The 23,117-nt window shown below is 41.8% G+C and overlaps 2 protein-coding genes across 4 annotated transcripts; one reads left to right on the forward strand and one right to left on the reverse strand.

Moving 5' to 3' along the window:
• Nucleotides 1-970: 970 nt before the first annotated feature.
• eno1a (enolase 1a, (alpha)) lies at nt 971-11,713 on the reverse strand. Of its 3 annotated transcripts, none has more exons than XM_061768728.1 (12): nt 11,555-11,713; nt 9,463-9,560; nt 5,715-5,810; nt 4,807-4,865; nt 4,461-4,530; nt 4,242-4,375; nt 3,785-4,007; nt 3,321-3,518; nt 2,324-2,525; nt 2,116-2,224; nt 1,495-1,553; nt 971-1,421 (listed from the first exon to the last, which is right to left on the reverse strand). In XM_061768728.1, exons 1-12 carry the CDS (start codon nt 11,710-11,712, stop codon nt 1,358-1,360), a joined length of 1,470 nt encoding a protein of 489 aa, XP_061624712.1. In that variant the 5' UTR covers nt 11,713; the 3' UTR covers nt 971-1,357. The 3 variants fall into 3 exon arrangements, with proteins under 3 accessions (XP_061624712.1, XP_061624721.1, XP_061624730.1); XM_061768737.1 differs by lacking the exon at nt 4,807-4,865 and adding an exon at nt 5,542-5,600; XM_061768746.1 differs by lacking the exons at nt 4,807-4,865; nt 9,463-9,560; nt 11,555-11,713 and having other exon boundaries at nt 5,715-5,800.
• A 4,887-nt stretch (nt 11,714-16,600) lies between these two features.
• Nucleotides 16,601-23,096, forward strand: ca6 (carbonic anhydrase VI). Its single transcript, XM_061768759.1, has 10 exons — nt 16,601-16,768; nt 17,754-17,933; nt 18,004-18,152; nt 19,018-19,113; nt 19,240-19,306; nt 19,376-19,533; nt 19,712-19,838; nt 19,923-20,006; nt 20,110-20,142; nt 21,289-23,096. Exons 1-10 carry the CDS (start codon nt 16,678-16,680, stop codon nt 21,921-21,923), a joined length of 1,620 nt encoding a protein of 539 aa, XP_061624743.1. The 5' UTR covers nt 16,601-16,677; the 3' UTR covers nt 21,924-23,096.
• The last annotated feature ends 21 nt before the right edge of the window (nt 23,097-23,117 follow it).

The following is a 23,117-nucleotide window of genomic DNA, read 5'->3' on the forward strand; positions in this document are numbered from 1 at the left end:
AAACTGTAAGAATTAATCTCAGGAGAAATGCATAATACCAAAGTAGTAGAAATACATCAAGACTAATGGACAAACAATATAGATAAAATAATAGTAGGGGACCAATGTAGTGCATTTTCAATCAGCTGAATTGAATGTAAGTGGAAAAACAACATGCACACAACAGAACCTTATCGATGGTATATTCAATATTATGACAGATTGTTGGTCCATTTTGTCATTGGGCTTTGTCCCTCCATCTGAAATTTGATGAAGAAAATACAGTTTAGTGTCGTTTTTGTCCTTGTGTTTAAATTTGAGACAAATTTCAAGGCCTATGAAGGGCACTTTTTTTTTCTGACCGTGCAGGGAATTCATCAGTAAAATGTACTGTGGAAATGTGGTCACTAGATGGCGCAAGTTCCAAACGCGGCATCAACTGATTCGCAATAAATGCACAAAGCACCCATTGACCCCTTTTTTTTTTTTACAATTTGGTCTAATCATTTTGATTTAAGCAAATGTTTATCCATTGTGTTTAGTAGCATCTTTGCGCCCACAACGACATCTGCCAAGCGGCAGCTTGACATACGGCCTAAGCAAGTGAACAGTCACAGCTGACAACCGCCCACCCCCCCCGTGGTGTCATACCACTTGGGAATAGACCTTTATTTATCCCGGTAAAGCATACCATTAAAAGAACGAGAACGACTCTTAGCCCTTCAGAGGCAGAAATGGCATCCCCAAAAGGCAGCGCTGCGCTCATGTTTCTGCCTCCCAGTGGTGCTCAGATTACATCAAACATGTCATACTGACAGGAGCAGTCACAAGAGAGGAGATGCACAAGTTACACATTGTACTTTTATCTGCTGGGAAGCACTGTATGACGTGGGATTGGTTGGCTGGTCAACCAGCAAAAACATTTGAGCTTTGGTGTACAAATAACCAGTAATTTAAAAACAACAACAACAAAAAATAAAGTCACAGAAAGTTCCATTTCAAACTGTATTTTATTATATATTTCTGCCAGCGCTTACAGCAACACAAGACTTTTGTCAGATGACACATTGAACACAATTCTTTTCCACTGCTCGAGACAGTACTAAAGTTACAGTAGCTCAAATACTCAGTAGAGGTCCAAGAATCACTACAACTCACAAAAAGCTATACAGAGGCCTCGGTCACAGACACAGACGGGATTATTATTAGTATTATTATTACCATTATGATTTTTGCAGGAACTAAAGCATACGTTGAGGAGGTGCTTGATGCTTCACCATGCCGCAGACCATAGATTTGGACACGGCAGCTGACTTAGCGTGGCGTTTTAGTAACGATTATGTGTGATGAAAAGGCTCGCAGAGGATGAAGGCGCAGCTCAGATGGGGTGTCTGAAATTCTGGCCAGCGAAACGGGCCTTGTCGCCGAGCTCCTCTTCAATCCTGGGTGAGGGTGAGGACATTTTGTCATACTTGCCGAGAGCCCCCCCAATCACATATTTTCGGGCCGACTTACCTGAGCAGCTGGTTGTACTTGGCCAAGCGCTCGGATCGGCAAGGTGCGCCTGTCTTGATCTGGAAAAATGCACATTTGATTTGACATTACTGCAACTGGGGCGTGACTTCGACAGTCTGCATTCAAGTCTCAACGAGCTGGAAAACGACTAAATCCACGAGTGTTCAAATAGTACAGTAATCCCACTGAATATTTGTGGTTCACGATTCAAGAATTCACCTACTCGTTTTTTTCTTCTTCCTGCAGATGCTCTCCGGAGCTATTCGCTGAAAAACTCAACTATTTACATTTGTTGTGCTTTTTGAAATGCCCTAACGTGCCTCACAACAGAGCCAAAGCACAATCTAAATAGGAAAGCACAGTTGTACAGTAATTTGTCCAAGAGTGTATTTTGAAGTGATACATCGCAACTGAGAAACAAACTATAAATGTCAGGGGAAGCTAAGCTTAGTCTGCGTTGTTAATGGAAGTAAAGGAGAGTGGATATGCACTTAGGGTGGATTTTTTTTCAAAAATCAAATCATCTGTAAGCCATTTATTTTCAAGGGTAATGTAAGATGAGTTTTGAGATCATAGTTTGTGGTATAATTACACTTCAATTATTAATGTAGCCTGCAGTACCTGTCCAGTGCAGAGACCAACCACTAGGTCGGCGATGAACGTATCCTCGGTCTCGCCGGAGCGATGGCTGACCATCACACCCCAGCCATTGCTCTGGGCCAACTTGCAGCTATTAAAAAAATAATAACACACACATACAGCATTAGCTTTGTTTCCAACTAAGGATTGCGGCAGCAAGATGGGACTTGACAGCAATGTGAACACGTACGCCTGCAGAGACTCGGTGACTGAGCCGATCTGGTTGACTTTGAGCAGCAGGCAGTTGCAGGACTTTTGGGCCACGCCCTTGGCGATGCGCTTGGGGTTGGTGACGGTGAGGTCGTCGCCCACCACCTGGATGTCGGTGCTGGCCGTGAATTTGGTCCACGCCTCCCAGTCATCCTGGTCGAAGGGGTCCTCGATGGACACGACTGTGGAGGGTCAGGGGGCAATGTTGTAAAACAGGGGTGGGCAAATGTTTGTGCTTAAGAGCCGCACTGGATTTTGAAAATGGACAGTTTATTCGTTGATGAGGTAAAATAAATCCAATAAAAAATGTTTAAATAAAATTTAAAAGTCTATGTAAAATATGTAAGTTTATTAATGAACACTTTTTTTACCGGTGTTTTAAATGTTAGTATTCATAATATAATAATAAATAAACAATACTAGTGGTTTAATACTATTATTTATAATAATACAATTAACCAGGTAAGTATATTTTAAAATATGGTCGTTTTCACTTTATTAATTACCATTGATGTAATACAAGTAACCAATTCATTAATAAATAAACACATATTGAATATGAAAATAATGGTAAATGTACATTAAATTGCTTATTGTATTATTTTATCATTTAACCAATTATTTAATTAAATAAATGGATTTTTTACTTTCACAAAGTAAATAAAAAATAAAAATAAAAAAAATAGGAATGCATGTGCTAAAAAATTTGTTTTTGTTGTCTGTGTAGATTCCCAGTCATTCAGATCATGGAAGTCCACAAAATGTACTCTTCTTGTTTGTTTACCTTGTTGTGTTTTCTCCCAAAACATACAAAAATGACTTGACTTTATGCTATTGGGCTAATGAGAGGCCAAAAGTTATTATAAAGAGCCATACTTGGCCAGTCCCTGTTGTAGAATCAAAATGCTATAGACCTGGCCGGTGGGCTGGCATTAAACATTGTAACATGGAGACAAGAACAAATGTGTATCACTCACCGGGGTAATCATTAACAAAGCTCCTGTAGAGGTCAGCCAGCTTGTCGGAGGAGATGTAGCGGCCGGGGTCATCGGGAGACTTGAAATCCAGGTCGTACTTGCCACCCTTGTAGAACTCTGAGGCGGCCACGTCCATGCCGATGACAATCTTGTCAGTGTAGCCGGCCTTGCCAATGGCATTCTTCAGCAGCTCCAGAGCTTTAATAAAAGTGAAAAACTCATTAGAATTCTAAGACTTAAAGCCCGGTATTGAACTATGCAAATGTTCACAGATAAATGACTAATTTATAGAGTGGGGTGGTTGCCATTTTAGCACATTGAGTGACAGGCAGGCAACAAATGCACTTACGTCGACACCTTTATTTAGCACACATAAGACCGGGGGGGGGGGGAGTGACATGATAAACCAAGTCACTCCCTGGAGGCCACTTTGGAATTGTTTGTCATTAACTGTTTCCTCTCACCTTCCTTGTTCTCCAGGATATTGGGCGCAAAGCCGCCCTCGTCCCCTACGTTGGTGGCATCCTTGCCGTATTTCTCCTTGATGACATTCTTCAGGTTGTGGTAGACTTCGGCGCCGATGCGCATGGCCTCCTTGAAGGTGCTGGCGCCCACGGGCAGGATCATGAACTCCTGCATGGCCAGCTTGTTGCCAGCGTGGGAGCCACCATTGATGACGTTGAAAGCCTGTAGGGAAGCCCAATGGAGACATGACTTAGATCAGTGATTCCCAACCTTTGAACTCCTTGTGAGTAGCATACTGTGTACTTTTTGTAATAGTTTTGTTAGGCGGTGTGCACATTATTTGTTTTCTAATGTAAAATATGTGCCTTGGCTGAATGAATGTGTGTAAACATTGACTTAGATGAAGTGCAACAATTAGCTTATTGCCCTTCCTTGACTTTGTAACCGTTAGCTCACAGGCACCGGGAGGATGACTTCAGGGTTGCCAGCCAGGTCAGCAATGTGGCGGTAGAGCGGCACGCCTTTCTCAGCTGCACCAGCCTTGCACACAGCCAGGGACACGCCCAGGATGGCATTAGCACCAAATTTAGCTGAAGTGAGACAAACACATATGATTCAATCATGTATTCTCGAGCAGGTTTGGATGCATGGGGCACACAGATGTGCACATCTTACACTTGTTTTCTGTTCCATCCATGTCCAGCATCAGCTTATCAATCTTCTCCTGCTCCTTGACATTCACATCCTGGATTCCAGTTAAACACGTTAGGGTACGTTAAATGTAAGAAGTCATGTTAATCCCTAATAGGTATGTCAAGATACACGCAAACTGTTAAAAAGTCACAGCATCTCACTTTCAAACCTTCAAAACTTAAAAATCAGCTTGTTAATAGAATACATCTCTCATTCCGCCAACAGGCTAACACACAAATCATACACTTAGGATTTTTCAGTGCATTTAAGGAATTGTTATGAAGGATGTTGTGTGCAGCATTAGGAGTCAGAAAATAAATGGTCCTACCTTGCTAACCAGTGCAGGTGCAATTATTTTATTGATATTCTCAACAGCTTTTGAGACACCTGCAAAGGACAAGCAGACCATAACTGACCCAGGCTGAGGACGACCATGCAGAGCAGGGGAGGAAGACCACCGCAGAACATGCCCGTCCTCTTGTAGGAGGACCTTGCAGTAGTTTCGACAATGAAAACAAAACAAATGTAATGCATGGCCGGGCTACCTGTACGGCTTATGCAAAGGCTGTAAACTATTGTACTTTACAGCTGGACAGCATCATTCCTGGAAATCAGTTTTACCGTAATCTCAAATAAAATATCTGTTTATATGTTTTTTAAATATTTTTCCAATTCCTAGTATGACATCATTATAGCCAGATGATGCAAGTCGGGTGACATATCCTGCTCAGTACGATGATTTCCTCACATTTTATGTGCAAGCATCTTTCGTCACCTTACCGACAAAGGATAGATTGCAGGCATTGCCAAATTCAGTGGAATCAAAAGTGCAATCAATACCTTACTCCTGTACGTTTTCCTTCCACTGTTACTGACTTGTTCATTAACTGTAATGAATATATTTATCGTGTTAAAATGCATAACCTTCTATACTCCAGTCTCCATTGATCTGTGTACATCTGTTAGTTCCTGCCAATGTTAGTTTCCAAATGAAACCACATTCTTCATGCTGCTGTGCTCAGCGCTATGTTAGTTATAACCCTTATTCCACACTTTTGTTTACCTGGTTACACAATGCAGGGCCCAAGAATTCATTTACATATTTTACTGCTCTTTTGACTCCTAACAAGAGGAAGATGGAGATGGAAACGTTGGGAGAGGGGGGGGGGGGGTCATAAGACATGTGTTGAAAAGGAGCACAGTCAACAGGTAGTTTTAACATTTTTTTGTTTTTACCTTTGCCCATGTAACGGGTTTTGTCATTGTCACGGAGCTCCAGAGCCTCATAGATGCCCGTAGAAGCACCGCTGGGCACTGCAGCTCTGAAGAGACCTGGGCAGTACAAAGGACATTTCTTTGATGACTTAAAACGTTGGGTGTCATGCCCAAAACTACTGCCTAGAATTGAGTGTGAATTTTATCCACATTGAAATGTATTTCAGTAATAACTTTTATGTCTCTTGAAAATGACTAACAAGTTCCAGCACTCCCAAATGTAAAAGTCAATTTTGGTGCTTTATGTATCTGCCATAGTTACACTTGAAACCGATACTATAAGACAACATGTTAGTGAATTAATTACATCTCACTCCACCAGGGGAGGCTCACCAAGGTGCCCATTTCCCCTGCAGAGACAAATGGACCATGTAAAGGGAGAATTGTGCTGGCTGTGCTGTAGTGCGCTGTTATGTAACCAGGGCCAGACGAGGGATCAACTGAGCATGTGCAGTCCATCTGTGAAAGCATGTCAATCTATTCAGTTTGCCCAGTGGACCGGCACGATGGGGAATTTAATGCTTTGGGAGGAGGGGGCACGGCGGCCGTGTGGGCCAATAGCGCAACTTCGGGAAATCATGATTGTATTCCTTTAGTCGAGATAGTCCTTTACAGCTTAACAGAGCTGCTGAAATTCCATCACGGTAACAGCAAACACAGCAGTGTGTCCGTTAGCGGGACTGCTTATGTAAGCGCTTGTATGATCGACATGCCGTCATCTAAGCCGCGAGGGTGGCAAATCAGACCTGGCTGCCTTGAAAGGGAATCTCCTAACAGTTTAGAAAGGGAAGGGAGACATTTACAGTTTATGGGGAAAGCTTGGCAACCACTCCGTCCAAATGAGAAGGAAAACAAAGCTGTGCGCCAGGGCGCTTCCATGTCAGTGGTCATTCAGGTTGCCTCATTGACATTCCCAGGACTTTAGATTGAGTTGAGTCTTTTGTTTCAGTCCTTAATTACTTGGTATTTGGACTTGGTATTAATAGCCAAATACAAGCAGTATTCTATGCATAAGGTGGCTGAATGCAAGAACATGTTTCACCTGCCCAGCATTAGCATCATGTCCCCTCTGCTGCAATTACTTTAGCATAAATATTTACACAAGACTGCTATCCTGGACCAAATAGTCACGTCCAACTGGTGGCTAGTGTGTATGAGCTACTGTAACTGTGCTCTAAAACAGGAATCCTTACAGTGATACGGTGTTGTGAGGCCAGGCTGATATTATTACATGAGCTATTTGCACAACATCTGAGCTCATCAAGAGGGCCCGAAACTGTGAAGGCTCATAGCTCGAACCAATATTTCCCAACTGCAAAGACAATATTAAGCAGTCCAGACCTTTCTCCAATTCAAATCGTGACTAAATCTTCATTATTTAATTATTGATATGCACAAGTCAAAATTGCCTGTGTAAATAATTCCCTGTCAAGTTATGGATTATACCTATATCAATGTCATATATAAATACACTGTGTTACCTTACATTTCCTCATTAAAAGCACACACTCAGTTCCTAATTACAAATTCGTCTGTTGCATATCAATCAAATGTCCACTACAATATTCAGTGATAACAATGAAATGATTCTATTTGTTTCTTTTTCCCCTCCTAAAATACAACCCCAATTCCAATCAAGTTGGGACATTGTGTTAAACATAAATAAAAACAGAATACAATGATTTGCAAATCATGTTCGACCTATATTTAATTGAATACACTACAAAGACAGGATATTTAATGTTCAAACTGATAAACTTTATTGTTTTTAGAACTTAGAATTTTATTGCTGCAACACGTTCCAAAAAAGCTGGGACAGGTGGCAAAAAAGACTGAGAAAGTTGAGGAATGCTCATCAAACACCAGGTGAACAGGCTCATTGGGAAAAGATGGGTGCCATGATTGGGTAGAAAAGGAGCTTCCCTGAAATGCTCAGTCATTCACAAGCAAAGATGGGGCGAGGTTCAGCTCTTTATGAACAAGTGCGTGAGAAAATAGTTTAAGGACAATGTTCCTCAACGTACAATTGCAAGAAATTACGGGATTTCATCATCGACGGTCTATAATATCATCAAAAGGTTCAGAGAATCTGGAGAGATCACTGCACGTAAGCGGCAAGGCCGAAAACCAACATTGAATGCCCGTTACCTTCGATCCCTCAGGCGGCACTTCATCAAAAACCGACATCAATGTGTAAAGGATGTCATCACATGGGCTCAGGAAGACTTCAGAAAACCGATGTCAGTAAATGCAGTTCGGCGCTACAGCCGTAAGTCCAGCTTGAAAAGCTACTATGCAAAGTAAAAGCCATTTATCAACAACACCCAGAAACGCCACCGGCTTCTCTGGGCCCGAACTCATCTCAGATGGACTGATGCAAAGTGGAAAAGTGTTCTGTGGTCAGACGAGTCCACATTTCAAATTGTTTTTGGAAATTGTGGACGTCGTGTCCTCCGGGCCAAAGAGGAAAAGAACCATCTGGACTGTTATGGACGCAAAGTTCAAAAGCCAGCATCTGTGATGGTATGGGGCTGTGTTAGTGCCAATGGCATGGGTAACTGTGAATGCACCATTAATGCTGAAAGGTACATACAGGTTTTGGAGAAACATATGCTGCCATCCAAGCAACGTCTTTTTCATGGACGCCCCGGCTTATTTCAGCAAGACAATGCCAAACCACATTCTGCATGCGTTACAACAGCGTGGCTTCTTCGAAAAAGAGTGTGGGTACTAGACTGGCCTGCCTGCAGTCCAGACCTGTCTCCCATTGAAAATGTGTGGCGCATTATGAAGCGTAAAATAAGACAACGGAGACCCCGGACTGTTGAACGGCTGAAGCTGAACATCAAGCAAGAATGGGAAAGAATTCCACCTACAATAAAATTCTAAGTTAATGATTATTTGCTAAAAACAATAAAGTTTATCAGTTTGAACATTAAATATCTTGTCTTTGTAGTGTATTCAATTAAATATAGGTTGAACATGATTTGCAAATCATATTCTGTTTTTATTTATGTTTAACACAACGTCCCAACTTCATTGGAATTGGGGTTGTACAACTGCTCTCCTCATACTGTATTTTATGGGAATGACTGAAGGGGAAAGTATCTCTTCAAATATTTTTTTTATTTTATGACTAACGTGCAAGAAGACAGTTTCTATAAGTTTGTCTTTATTAAATGACATTGTACCATTGAGGATGTTTTTCTTCCAATACATTAATTAAAGCACCAATTGCTGTATCCTCATACTAATGTAATATGTAATAGTATATACATGACTAATGGCTTGTGCGGTAAGATGTTTCTACAAAATGAAAGAAACAAAATGCCGCGTGAAGACTACAATAACATCTGAACTTTATTTGGGGTCAATCAGAAGCAATTTAAATGGTGTCAGGTGTGTGCTGACTCCCATTTAACATGAGTTTGAATGTAATTGCCGATTTCTAAACACAGCCACATTCACAGTTATAAGAGGGTGTGCACATTCGTGCATCCACTTTACCTCAGTTGTGTATTTTTATTTCTCCTCTCAAAAATATATTTTTAAAATTAAATTGAGTTGTAGACTTTAAAGGTCACATTTTATGGTGGAAATGTTTTGAGGTTTTTTTTGGTCTCATTTTTGACATTCAATGCATCACGGCAGTTAGCTAGCTAGCCAATACAACAACTATGCGATATGAACTACTTCAGGTGTACAGTACCTTTCTTGGTGTACAGATCGACCTCCACAGTGGGGTTGCCACGGGAGTCAAAAATTTCACGAGCGTAGACCTTCAAGATGGACATGGTTGAGTTGGATCTGCAGAGACAACGGCGGGTTAGGAGAGGTCTCTACAAAGACATGCTTGGTCTTTCCGCATGCATACTCACCGAATTAAATGATTAAAAATCACTATTAAAACACAAAAATGTTTCGATTTTACCATCTACCGCTATGTGTTACCGTGTGTGCTGCCTGTGAGCACTGGGAGAAGTCTACTCAGAGAAGCAGATGTATGAGTCACGGTGAGGTGTGGCTTAACTATGTATGTATGCTTAGTGTGGAAAAAAAAAGATGCAAAATGTTTGCGAAATAGTATACCAATTTTTAAAAATGCAATAAGGGACAAAAGGTCAATATGAATACTATCTTTGAATTGATATGGGGTTGGGACCAGAGTCACGGTTTAATCTAATGTTGACTTTGTTATCCATCCAAGCGCAAATAATGGAGGTCACAGAACCAGACTTTTTGGCCAAGGGGTTCACTGGGCCATTATTGATTTGTCATTGGTTTGTACCAATGACAAATCAGCACACCCCCTATGCCCACTCTGAATGCATGACTGGATGTTAATGGAGCATTACCATTTAGCTGTGTCCCTTACTGCAATGGTCCCCAAATGTTTTTTTGTCCCCCGCCACAGACCAGATGAGGCAAGTAAATATTATTCGTGGACTAGAAACCATTCGTCGACGAGGGGGGTGGGGGCTGCTGATGGACTTTGCTGATTTTTTTTTTTTTTTCAGTCTATCAGTGCTGCCCGGTGGATGGAGACCACTGCCTTACTATACTGAGGTTTGCAGTTCCTCAAATACACAGGGATCTGTCCAAAGTAATAAAATAAGCCACCTATATTGATATTAAGGAAGATTAATCGTGCAGCCCAGCCAATTTTTTTTAATTGAGTTAATATTGGTGCAAGTCAAGAGCCTTTCTCCACTCTAACCAGAGCAAAAAAAAAATAAAAATGGAAGATCAAAGCTTCAGGCAGGAGGAGGAAAGCATACAAAGCAATTAAATAAAAGTACATAAATAGGGAAGGGAATCTGTCTGATTCTAGCAATTACTATTCATCAAGAGAGAACACCTTTTTCTTGTCATACAATTTTCACAATACATTCATTCATCTTTCCATCAATGAGGCATATGCACAATGAATAACGTGTTTTGCCGATCGTCTACAAGAAATCCCACTCTTCTGGTCCCACAGGGGGAGCTTTAGGGTTGCTGCATCATCATTGCAGGGAGCAAAATGGCAGCAATAGATAAATCATCATGCATTAGATTCATATGCCACCCAGCCAGCATCCAAATATTTTTGGGGGGCGTGGATATATGCTGTACATCAATGATTGTCTGTTAGATAGAGCATTTGAACGACATTGACATCGCTTTTAAACGTGACAGCCAAACAACAAGGACGCGTTTTTTTGTTTTTTTTTTAATGGGGGGGGGGGTGTCACTGTATATTAAACATCGACGATGCTAAAGAGAGGCATGCAGTCGTTAATTAGCTCAGTCAATACTGTATTCATCTTTCCCCTCGACACGCCCCCACCGGTCGCAAGTATGCGGCAAGCAACTGGTGTCGCCTCTAAAAGTGTCCGAAACGTTCTCATAGTTTGCATTCAAACGTTCCGCAACATGTCGACGCGACTGCGAGAAGTTTGCAACATGATGCCTGTTTCTGACATCCACCACAGTTCTTTAAAAAAAAAAAAATGTGGGGGGGCTTCCCTCGCCAGCTGACGGCGTCGTTTTAAAAATAGTCGCCGAGCTACAAATTACTCCACCACAGTGCCCATTGAGGAGCATTAGCGAAAAGCAAGACAGGAGTACTCGAAGCGACATACAATGGTCAAGGGCAACACTTTCAAGTGTGCATTTGCGGGTATGAAAAACGCAATAACGTCCGTGTTAATACATGACGCAAAGAAAATGATATAATATACACACTGAATTGTAACACTTGAATCTATGCGGCCTCGTTCGAACACAAAAAGACGCCGTGAAAACGACTTTGAAGTTACCTTTCCGGCCTAACTGTGTGCAAGGACGGTGCTGTCTGTGTCTTCGGCTGCGGCTGCGTCGTGCGGGCAAGCAGACGAGGGGAAGGCGCTGGTGACGTGCGGGGCTCGATGATAAGTGGACCGCATCGACGCAGAACCGGGTTGCGGAGCCACGCCATTGGCTGGAACCGGGTCACGCGGTACACCAGCGCGAGGTGGGGCGCACGTTCGCCATGGAAGGAACAGGCAGATGCGCGAGGAGCGGAGTGTCAATGTCGCCGCCTGAGCACCTAATTGTACGTCAACGGCCCCGCCATATTGGATGTGGCAAAGTAGCTGGATTGGTGAGGATGCCCCGTTATTCCAATACTACCAAAGTTTTATCATCTTTATTACTCCTTCCACATTCCCCAAGAGATTAAAACCATTCCAACGGCACCATATACATTTCATTTAGTAGAACTAGGAAACTATTTTCCACATTCCTCAAATTCCTACTTTTCCCACAGTTCCAGCATTTCACAAATAATTCCATTTGAGATGAAAAGAGACATTTTTCCAAATTTCACCCATCCTGCCATATTTCACAACTGAACCGAGAAGGATGAGTGAAATCTGATATATGTTTCCATTCATCTCAAAGGGAATTATTTTAATGAAAAATTTGGAATTGTGGGAAAAGCAGGAATTTGGGGAATGTGGAAAATCGTTTCCAACATGTACTAAATGAGGTGAATATGTTGGCGTTGGAATGGTTGAAAGCTCTGGAGAAAAGCATCGCATCTGTGACGGTGCGACATCCTGCAACGGCGATTTAAATCGCAAAACCAGTGACTGGACGTCTACATTTCAGGAACTGGTTATAGACGCAAGTTAAATATTTACAATTCATATTTCAGTATTGCATCACAGGACCAGTGTTACATACATTGGTAGTTGTAAACACTCGTGAAAATGAGAAAAAGACGCACTGTATGTTGGTTTGGTGCTTACCTACTGTATTACAAGTAACCCTTTATAATGATCAGATAAAGTTACATCCTTTATTTTTTTGTGTGTGTGTGCCTAACTGTTTTCAAAATCTATTTGTGTGTGAATTGGTTTATGAGAAGCATTAGCGTTGTGCACTTTGTGGGTTGACTTGTATTTACGGGGCAGATCTGCCACATCATATATGGCAGACGGGATGACGCATCGCAGCGACGGGAAGCTACAGGAGCGATTTTATTTCCGGGGAATTGTGGGAACTGTATTTTTTGCTGTTGTTGATTTTGTGTGCAAAGACGACGCAGGATGTGGACGTGAGGGGGGGGGGGGTCTGTGATGCAATAGTTGGTCACGTGTCTATTGTGGTCACACTTTGAGGGGCATTGACACTTCCTTTCCCACGAAGAGTGTTGTTTTAGGAACATTCATCGTGACCATGCATTTTTCTAGAGAAGGCAGTTGAACAGAACTGCTGTGGAATTAAGTGAATTGTTGAAGTGTCAAACGTGAGACTGGACGATGGAGAAAAGAAAAGAATTTCGGTGAAGAAATGTGAAAGAAAAAGAACGGGCGAAACTGGCTGAATGATGAATTTAGAAAATAATTGTGGTACAGAATAATATAATAGAGGTGCTCCCCTCGGCCGCCCCCTCGGCCACCATTGGTTGTGTTTTGTGCATCCACGGCTGATGCAGTGATGCTTCTTCGCTCATGCTGGAATTTGTGTGATTGCGCCACCTGCAGTCCGGATGCTCTCGACGACTCAACCATTGAAAAGAAAAGACAACTATTGGTTGCTGATCAAGAAGTTTCGAATGATTTTGAGCATGCCTGTAAAACGGGGATTCTCAAACTTTTTGCCACTAGTGTCCTTACAGGCGAGATATTTTTTATAATCCTAAATGGCAGTTAAACACAACTAGCACCTTTACCCCTAAATGCCATAGGAATGGAAAAAAGTGTTTTGTTTTTTTTCAAGATAAAGTCATACTATTATGATTTTAAAGTCAAAGTATAACAAGGGAAGAAATTCAAATTTTAACAAGTGAATTTAAAAAATATATATTTTTTTAAATGTATTTTCCTAATATTACACCTTTGATTCTGGAAAAGATGCCTCTGCCTCTATTCTCTCGCTATATAGTCGTGGGGAGGTGGGGGGTGTCGGGGGTGGGTCTGGAAAAATAGGGCTTTTGTAACAATATACCTTTTGTTAAAAAAAAAATCATATATATATTCATGCAGGGAGCGCCGATTTAGATAATAAATCACGATCATATTTTAATTGGCTGAAAAATAAGCAAGATTGATTGGTTTTACCGTTTATTTTTGGGGGCACGCAGGCCACCATATGTAGGTCTGAACTCTTTAAAATGATACCTCATAATTAGTAATTGAAAATTGTTTGGTGGGTCCCCAAGCTATGGCTCATGGACCCCGTGATCCTAGGGCACCCCAGTTTGAGAACCGCTGCTTTAGAATTCTTACCAGATTTTAAAACCATCAAACACATGGAAAGAACATTTTTCAATTGAACTGGAAATATATTCTATAATTTAACTCACAGAAAATGGATGCTGCAAACAGCTCTGTAGTGACAAAATTAGTTTTGTTTCCAATAATTCTATTACAGGTTTTAAAATGAAAGTGTTGAAATGTCATTTTTTTCCGCCCTGGTCTTGTTTCTGTCAGCTCTGAAGGCCCACGTTGCCGAGGAAACCGCGGTGCATTACTGGGGGAAGCCAAGTTTCTTGCCAAATATATATATATTTTTATGAATTCTGCCTAGCAACAAAGAACCACACAAATATATGATTGCTGACTAGGAACAGTCAATATTGAGATTCTGTTGACCTTTCACTTTGGGGAGTTTTATCGCAAAGCAAATCTGAGTCATTTGTTGTGGTTGGTGAGAAGAAGAAAAAAATACAGATTTGACTAAAGTTGAATTGTCCCAGTGGTGGCAGAAGTGCGACTTTTACCATCAATATGTGAAAATGGTCGGGATCACCTTCACCGTAAAGCGGCGTGAGTGAACGATCGCGCCATTTGTTCATCCGTCTCATGCTACTGTCACTTGAACAAATGTTCCCGGAGCAGCTCATCGTCTACCACAGTTTAGAAGCCATCTCGGTTCTGGCCGTGTGTTTCTACAGACAGAGTGACGCAGGCCGGGTAGTTGTGGGGAAAGACGCTTTGCCGTTTGTCAGCCTCAGCCCTGTTGCATATTTGCTGCGATTTCTCAACGTGGCGTCTCGGCAAGCGCGAGTCATGCACGCAAACATTGACTGCTTCTCGTAAATTCCTCATTCCTTCCGCCGAATTGGCCTCGAATGTGATCACGGAATGCGGTTGAACTCAAACGCCTGTCGGGCTGGAGTTGTGAAACGTTCCGACAACGACCGACAGGACTCATACGGTCTGAGTTGACCTGTTAGCTGCGTCAACAACACACGATAACAAAAGTAGCATCCATTTTCTATAGATAGATAAAGAACTTGAATTAACATTTCGCTTAGCAACATTTAAAAACAAAAAAAAAATGGACTAAAATAATGATTTGATGTATTGCACATACAAGTTTAATACAAATTGTACCTAAATAGATGTTTAAAAACAGTTCTTAAAGGTCCACCCCTGACCAATCAGAGCAATGTTGTTTACTATATTTAAATGAGAGCTATCAATGATCCAATCAGAGCCAAGCTTATTTAGATATCAAATACTAATGAGAAATCTGCCTGTCTCAAACGCCAGGTGTAAAAGACCATCCGGAATTGCTTGAAAAAGGGCATCCTGGGCATTTTCAACCCACATTCTCTAGCAAACTCGATAAAAGGACATCAAAGATGATCCCCCAAAAAAGATGGCACAGGTCATTTAAGGAGTGAAAGTTAAATACAACTGAGCTGAATCAGAATCAGAATCATCTTTATTTGCCAAGTATGTCCAAAAAACACACAAGTTAATCTTCTCGTAGTTTTTCTGCTTGCCAGTTTTTCTGAAATCAGGCCTTAAAAGCCGTGCCAAATGGTGACACGGCATTTTCACATTCTTATTTAGAGCATCCCCGATGCTTCTCAGTTTGTGCTTTGCAAGTGTATTTAAAATAAAAAATTTAAAAAAAGCATGATTACGTCCAAACTTTAAGAGAATATTACTAAACTGCTGTTTTTCCTCAGCACACTCATGACACCGGCATCTAAGGCGGAGGTATCGGACATGCTCTAACTAGCATGTTATCGCACTCGCATTTATTAACTCTTGTTGTCATTTGAAGTCAACTGGAAACTTCTACATCAACTGCGGGCGTGTGTGCCGAGCGGCAGACGCATGAATGGACTTGCATCCGCAATTCCCTTTACAAACAGACGCTCCCAAACGCCCAAAATGGGTCCGAGTTATTCTTTTAATACATTTTGTTCATCATTTACCATGTAAGAGGCTTTTTTTTTTTTTGTGTTGAAAATGTGTAGTTTTTGATTTATGTATATATTTTATAAGATTCTTTCATTTTGATCTGCCCCCTCAATTTTGAAAACAAATTCTCTCCACTGCAAATACAATGAATTAGTGTTCTTTTATCCTCTGTACACTTAAAGCAGGTATCGGGAATATTTTTGTTATGATATTTCTTTAATTCCACTGGTGTCGGTGGCGCTTCGCCATTTATATCGGATTAGTTTGAGATGTGTATTCCTAAATTTGGTAAGTTTTTTCCTCATCGAGTAAGTTGTATTTTTCTCTCTTGAGTTCCCCCGAAAAATAAAACGTCAACATGTTATAACATCATGATCTCTTCTCAAACAGCCTTTGTTCATTTGTTTTCTTCTTCTTCTAGAAATGGAAAGAGGAGGCTTATTATAATGAATTACATTTAATAACTTTCGTCCATTATAAAATCCTTCTCTGTCGGGTTGGATCTTTAGTAATAATTAGAGGGTATGATGTATATGCTTGAATTCTAATGGTATTCTGATAAGATAAGGCAGCTCTTACTGTGCGCAGCCCGGTCCTAGAGGCGGGGGGCGGAGGGGTGGGGGGTGGGGGGGGGGGGGGGGAGAGACTGCCTCTGGGGGTTTTTCCTTGGAGGTGCAAGCACGTCCCTTTGTATCCACCCCCGTTCAATTGAGAGCGCAGAACCCCCCAACGCAGCAATGCGCCGAGCCTGCGTGTTGGTCGCCGTTTTTTGGCTCGGTGTCGTGACCGCAGGGATCCCCCACGACGACATACACTGGACATACACGGGTAGGTTTTTTGTTTAGTTTTTTGTTCATTCATTCATTCAAAAACAAAAAGATAATATTCCTACAGAATATTCACAGCAATCATATGGCTAATAATTTCCCAGTTTGCTGGACAACAATAATGAGTTGCAGCCGAGCGAAGTTGGGCAAGTCGTGCAGGCTGTGACTGTAAGCTGTTTCATCGTCAAGGGGGAAAAGAAGAACAAACATAGCACAATTGTGCGGACCTAATGAATCCTTTCATGATTTGCAAAGTGGCGTAAAACAGATTTATGAGGCGCCCCCCCCCCCCCACACACACAATTTCAAATATTTCCCCAGGGCTCTTAAAAACATCTTTGTGACTTGCTTCTGTCAAACTAGCCCAAGGATAAGGTATACTTTACACACCCGATTTCTTGTCTCGCTGCGATTAACCGATGACAATTTTCCTTGTCAATTGCTGTGTGTCACAGATGTGAACTTGAGTCCAGTCCAAGTGTCCGTTTTGATCTGTGTGAAGCACTTAGGGTTGCATTTTTTTTTTTTATGAATGAAAACTGCTATATAAATAAAATGTCATTGGTTGATCGACCAGTGGGGCTGAAGTGCACAACGTGTCACTCTCAGACAGGTTTTTCAGAATGCAACAGGATTCACCAGTGCACAATTTGCAGTGGAACTGCTGTGATTTTATTTGTTTATTTTTGATACATTTGTTAAAAAAAAAAAAAAAAAACACACACCATAATGGTCTGCCCTGTGCAGTATTTTGAGGGACGAAATGAATTTACAGTATTCCATTTAGGAATGAGGCTGTAAAAGGAAAATATGGAAAAAGTGGAAGCACTGTGAATACTTTCCGGATAAACTTCGACTCTACTGTATATATATATTTCCCCTCTTATACATTTTCTAAGTGCCGTATTTCATGCCTGACGTAAAGGGGCAACTTTGGGACATCACAGAAAACGTACTTCTGTGACTAACATTTGATCTTCATCCAGAGGGAGCCTTGGACCAGATGCACTGGGCGACCAAATACCCAGCATGCGGAGGTAGGAAACAGTCCCCGATTGACATCCAGAGGCGCAGTGTGAGACACAATCCGGACATCTTACAACTGGAGCTCAGTGGATATGATGCTCAGAAAGGAACTTTTCTCATGTCCAACAATGGACACTCAGGTAAGGCTTTGGTACAGTAGCGCATAGAAAAGTTCCGCACTTAATAGTTTACTCTGTCGTCTCCGATCAGTCCAAATCGACCTGCCGCCCACCATGAAGATCACCAAGGGCATGCCGGGAAAATACACGGCCGTTCAGATGCATCTGCACTGGGGCGGTTGGGACCTGGAGGCCAGCGGCGCAGAGCACACCATCGACGGCATCCGCTACATGGCGGAGGTGGGCTAAGTGAAACATTCCCACGTAGCTAAGCTCCATCGAGAGCGGCGATGGGCGGGCGGAGACTTTGTGTGTAACGCAAACATCCTGCAGGCTGCAAAAGACATCCATTTGTCAAAGTGACAGCAGATGCGGGCAAAGTAGGGCCCACAGGCCGCGAATGGCCTGCTCCGTTTTTCAATCTGGCCCAGTGAGCATTTACACTATAAGAAAAAAGGACTTTCGGCTTTCACGAGATTGAACTTAAATAAATGTAGCCGTATTTTCCTTTGGAATAATCATCATTGGTCAAATAAAGTATTAAGTCAAATCAGGGGTGTCCAACTCATTCTGGGTTTCCCTCAGACGGCTAACTTTATAATCGCCTCCTTATATTATTGAAATAAAATGATGGATAACTAGTTTTCAAATCTGAAGTAAAATAGTTTACTCAACTGTTGTTCCATTTATTTGCCAAATAGGGGGTTTGACGACAACAAATACTTGCAATATCTCTATTAAAAGGGAAGACAAATTTGCACTTTTGGTGCATATTTTAGCAAGAAACATGAAGTACACGCACATGATTTGCTTTAGCCGGCCACATAAAATGATGTGGTGGGCCGGATCTGGCCCGCAGGCCTTGAGTTTGACACCAGTACTGTAAATAATAACTTAAAAACATAAGAATATTTCCTCTCATATGCAGTTCACATTTTTCTTTGCATTTATTTGATTAAATAACCGGTCAACCCTACTTAAATGTATTGTATATAACATTCAAAATGAGTGAATTATTTTACCAATAAAATCAATGATTTCTGTGCACAAACAGAAAAAAAAAAAGTCACTTTTTATTCTTTGGCGGGTCCTCGTTGTCTTTCAGCTCCATGTCGTCCATTACAATTCAGACAAGTACAAGAGCTTCACTGAGGCCAGAGACAAACCAGACGGGCTGGCGGTGCTCGCCTTTTTCTACGACGTACGTATTCATTTGCTGCCTCGATTGATCAAAATGCCTCGTCCGGCCGTTCGTATTGTTTACTATAAGATACCCAAATCTTTTGAGAAGAAGTAGTTCAGGAGAGAATTTTGGCTCCATTTTCAGGATGGGCATTTTGAGAACACCTACTACAGCGACTTCATTTCCAACCTGGCCAAAATCAAGTATGCGGGTGAGTAGAAATCTCATGGCCATGCACTCACATGACATGCGTTTGAGGCTCTAAACGACCCCGTGGCAGGTCAGTCCATGAACATTTCGAGCCTCGACGTCCGCGCCATGCTCCCGGAGAACCTCAACCATTTCTTCAGGTATCAGGGCTCCCTCACCACTCCTCCTTGCTACGAGAGCATTCTCTGGACGGTGTTCGATACGCCCATCACTCTTTCGCATAACCAGGTACGAGGCTCAATAGGGATGGAGTGATGGAGTTGCACCTAAAACACTTTGAAGTACAATACATTTGAACTTCATCTTTTCGAATATTTTCTTCTACAGGTTCAGTACTGGACTGGTGTCAGTCACAAACTGGCTCAGTATCAAACTGCAGGTTTTCTTGACTTTTTTTTGCATCCAGATCAGAAAGCTGGAGAGCACACTGATGGACATCGACAACAAAACCCTGTGGAACGACTACCGCATCGCTCAGCCTCTCAATGACCGAGTGGTGGAGTCGTCGTTCTTACCTCGACTTGGGAAAGGATGTGTGTATTTGATTTATATTCGGTGACTCGCCCACGCGGAATTAGCGCGAGACTAATCGTTGCCGTTTCCGTTCACCTCGCCAGCGTTCTGTCGGCAAGACGAAATAGAATCCAAGCTGCTGAAAATCGAAGGCCTGATAACATCTCTCGGCAAGAACGTGTACTCAGGTGAGTGACGTCTCGGTCGTACATGCCTGAATCCAAATCCAAGAGCTCTTGTTCACGCTTCACTGTTGTTGTACTGTATGTTGTTTGTATTTTGTATACTTAGGTAGCGGACACGATCCGCGGCCAAGCAAATATGGTGAGCTCGTTTGCCTTTTTCAGCACAGAAAGTGACTTGTGATTGCGATAATGAGGCTGATAATATAAAACATGTACAGTGTTGGGGAGTAACTACTTACATGTAACCAAACTATGTAATTACAAAATGTATGTAATTGTAAGCTATTCCATTACAGGGAGAAAAATGTGTAATTACAGTTGCTTTTGGAATTTTCCATGATAACAATTTTTGTTACATTTGAAAAAAAAAATGTATGTTTTCATATCACTTGCTTCTTTTAAAGCCGACGTTTGTGATTGACATATCATTCCAAATATGACCTCGAAAGCACCACCTTGTGGAGATTTCAAAAAGGGTTGGACTCATCATTACACTTTGGAACACATTGACGTTTGACAAGTTTGATCTTTATGATTTTGGACTTTTTATGGAATATTCACTGCTCTGGGTTGTCATATGTAGCTGTAGTGTCTAAATTTTGCACATTTGTCATTAGGTCAACATGGTATCATGCTTTCCACATGCTGTACACATATAATGCAACAAACCCCATTTTTTATTATGTATTTACACTTAATCTTTTGTTATGTTTATTACTTGTGCGAATAACAAATCTGTGGTTAATTCCAAGTGGCACGGTTTGTTTGTCGATGTAGAAAACTGATCGCTACGAAATCCTATAATTTTGAGAAAAATTCACATTGTAAAATTATGTACAAATAAAAAATCTGCGGTACAGTGTGATCACAAAAAATGAACTGCAAAATAAAAAAATGAAAACAACGTCATATACTTGGGGTGACAGGCAAAACAATTACAAGCTCTTCCACAAGATGGCAGAGGGTTCAATTAATCTGTGTACTGACCTCAGGCCAGCTGAGGTCAGTAGCCACTTGTTGCAATTCAGTTAACAGAAAAATAGTTTTGTGCTCAACTAAACTAAACAGGCCCCTATTTTGCACTTGCACTGAGTCCATATATTTCTGCGTAAATTGAGACAAACACATTACAAGTTTTAAATCTGCATACCTTTTCGTTTGGTGGTTTGCTGAGAGATTTTCCATAATGAAAAAGATGACATTTGGGGTCAGTATAGGCTACCTGTAGAACTCGTGAAGGTGTCTTTAATAAGTGACTTAAGACTTCTTTCTCTGTCTTCTTTAGAACCTCAAGCTTTGTTTCCTCTGGTGCTCAACTTCCAGCAGGAGCATTTGGGTAGCTATGCGAAGGCACACCTCGGCCATCCGATGGATCTCGACTCTTTCACTGTCTGCATGCACGTCTTGCCTGAAGTGGAGGGGGCGCACAACGTCATCTCCTACTCCAGCAACGGCATCCACAACGAACTGATGGTCTCCGTCAGCGAGGACAGGGACGGCAAGGAGGTGGGCCTCTGGATCGGCAACGAGTTCGTCAACTTGCCGTACAACGTCAAGTCCCAGAGCTGGGTCAACTACTGCATCACGTGGTCGTCCCGCACTGGCAGTGTCGAGCTTTGGATCAACGGCATGGTGGGGGAGCGACGCTACCTAAAAAGCGGTTACACAATTATCCCTGGGGGCGTTTTCATTCTGGGCAACGATCAGGACGGCTTGCTGGGAATCTCCAACACAGATTCCTTTACAGGAAAGCTGACCGACGTGAACGTGTGGGACTACGTGCTGACCACAGCAAATATTCGGGACCAGATGTCATGTGAGGGGAGCAGCACAACGCGGGGAAACGTGTTCAGCTGGGGGACCACCAAACTTAGTCTGTATGGGGGGGTGCAGCTAGACAGCCAGTACAGATGCTCCTGAAATAGCCTCATGCTGCACAAACTGTTGTAATCGCCTGCTATTCGCGGGGGCGGCGACCGAGTCCTATCGCGAATAGTGAAAAACAGGCTGTCATTAATAATAACGTTTTACAACATAAATTACAGTGATGCCTTGAGAGACGAGTTGAATCCGTTCCGAGACCCCAAATCATCTTTCCCCATTGAAATGAATGGAAATGCCATTAATCAATTCCAACCTCCCCCCCCCCCCCAAGAAAAAACAAAAAAATGTGTTCGAATGGGAAAAATAGCACTCAATTATAGTACAAAATATTGTACTTTATAAAATACAAATACAATTAAACCGTTTTTGTCACACCTTGTATCCTTTGTATCAATTCAATGGCCATGGTGCTGCTCCTTTTTGTGTCCCTGCCTTGGCCACCTGGGGGCAGTATAAGACAGACAGACAAAATATAGTTCATTGCGATGTATAACTCCTCTCTCATCTCATCAGTATGGCATTAATGTTGTTCTTTGCAGAGGATAAGGGACATGACTCAGTACTGTTATTGTCTGTCTACGTGTTTTTGCACCGTTTGTGCTCAAATATCTGTTGCTTAATACCGCAACATAGATGCTATATGTTAGCCTGTCAAAGGAGTTTTCCATGATCTGTTAGCATTAATTTAGCAGCCTAATTCCGTTTTGTTTAGTTTGACAGTAAACATCAACTGCTGATTCTATCTGACAAACTGCCACCATACAGCGCTCAGATCTCAAGTTGGCACTCGCAAGTCAAAACAATATTTTAAACTCCTCTCATATATTACCCTAAAAAAAATAAATGGCGAAAAATGCGAATCGGTGGGTAATTAGTGTATACCAATGGTCTTACAATGCTTGATTGCAATAGATTAAATGATAAAATGTACATCAGTACGAGGTGTGGCGATACAAAGAAACAAGGCTGTGTCAGCCACGCTTGGTTCAGAATGACAAAACCCTGAAAGCGAAGCACAGAGTGACAGACATGAACAAGATTGTCAAATAATAGAGGCGAGGCCTTACGCAATACTGTTCCATAAAAAGCGAGCCATGGCTGCCAGTCTTGTTTCTTTATTGTCGTACCTTGTATTTATCGTCAACTTAAATTTCATTCATGTATTAATCAAGTTTGTATTGGAAATAAAGTGACTTCAATGTCCATTCATTTCTGTCGCAATGTACTGTT

The sequence above is a fragment of the Phyllopteryx taeniolatus genome, chromosome 1, assembly GCF_024500385.1.
Source record: "Phyllopteryx taeniolatus isolate TA_2022b chromosome 1, UOR_Ptae_1.2, whole genome shotgun sequence".
Classification (NCBI taxonomy): Eukaryota; Metazoa; Chordata; class Actinopteri; order Syngnathiformes; family Syngnathidae; genus Phyllopteryx; species Phyllopteryx taeniolatus.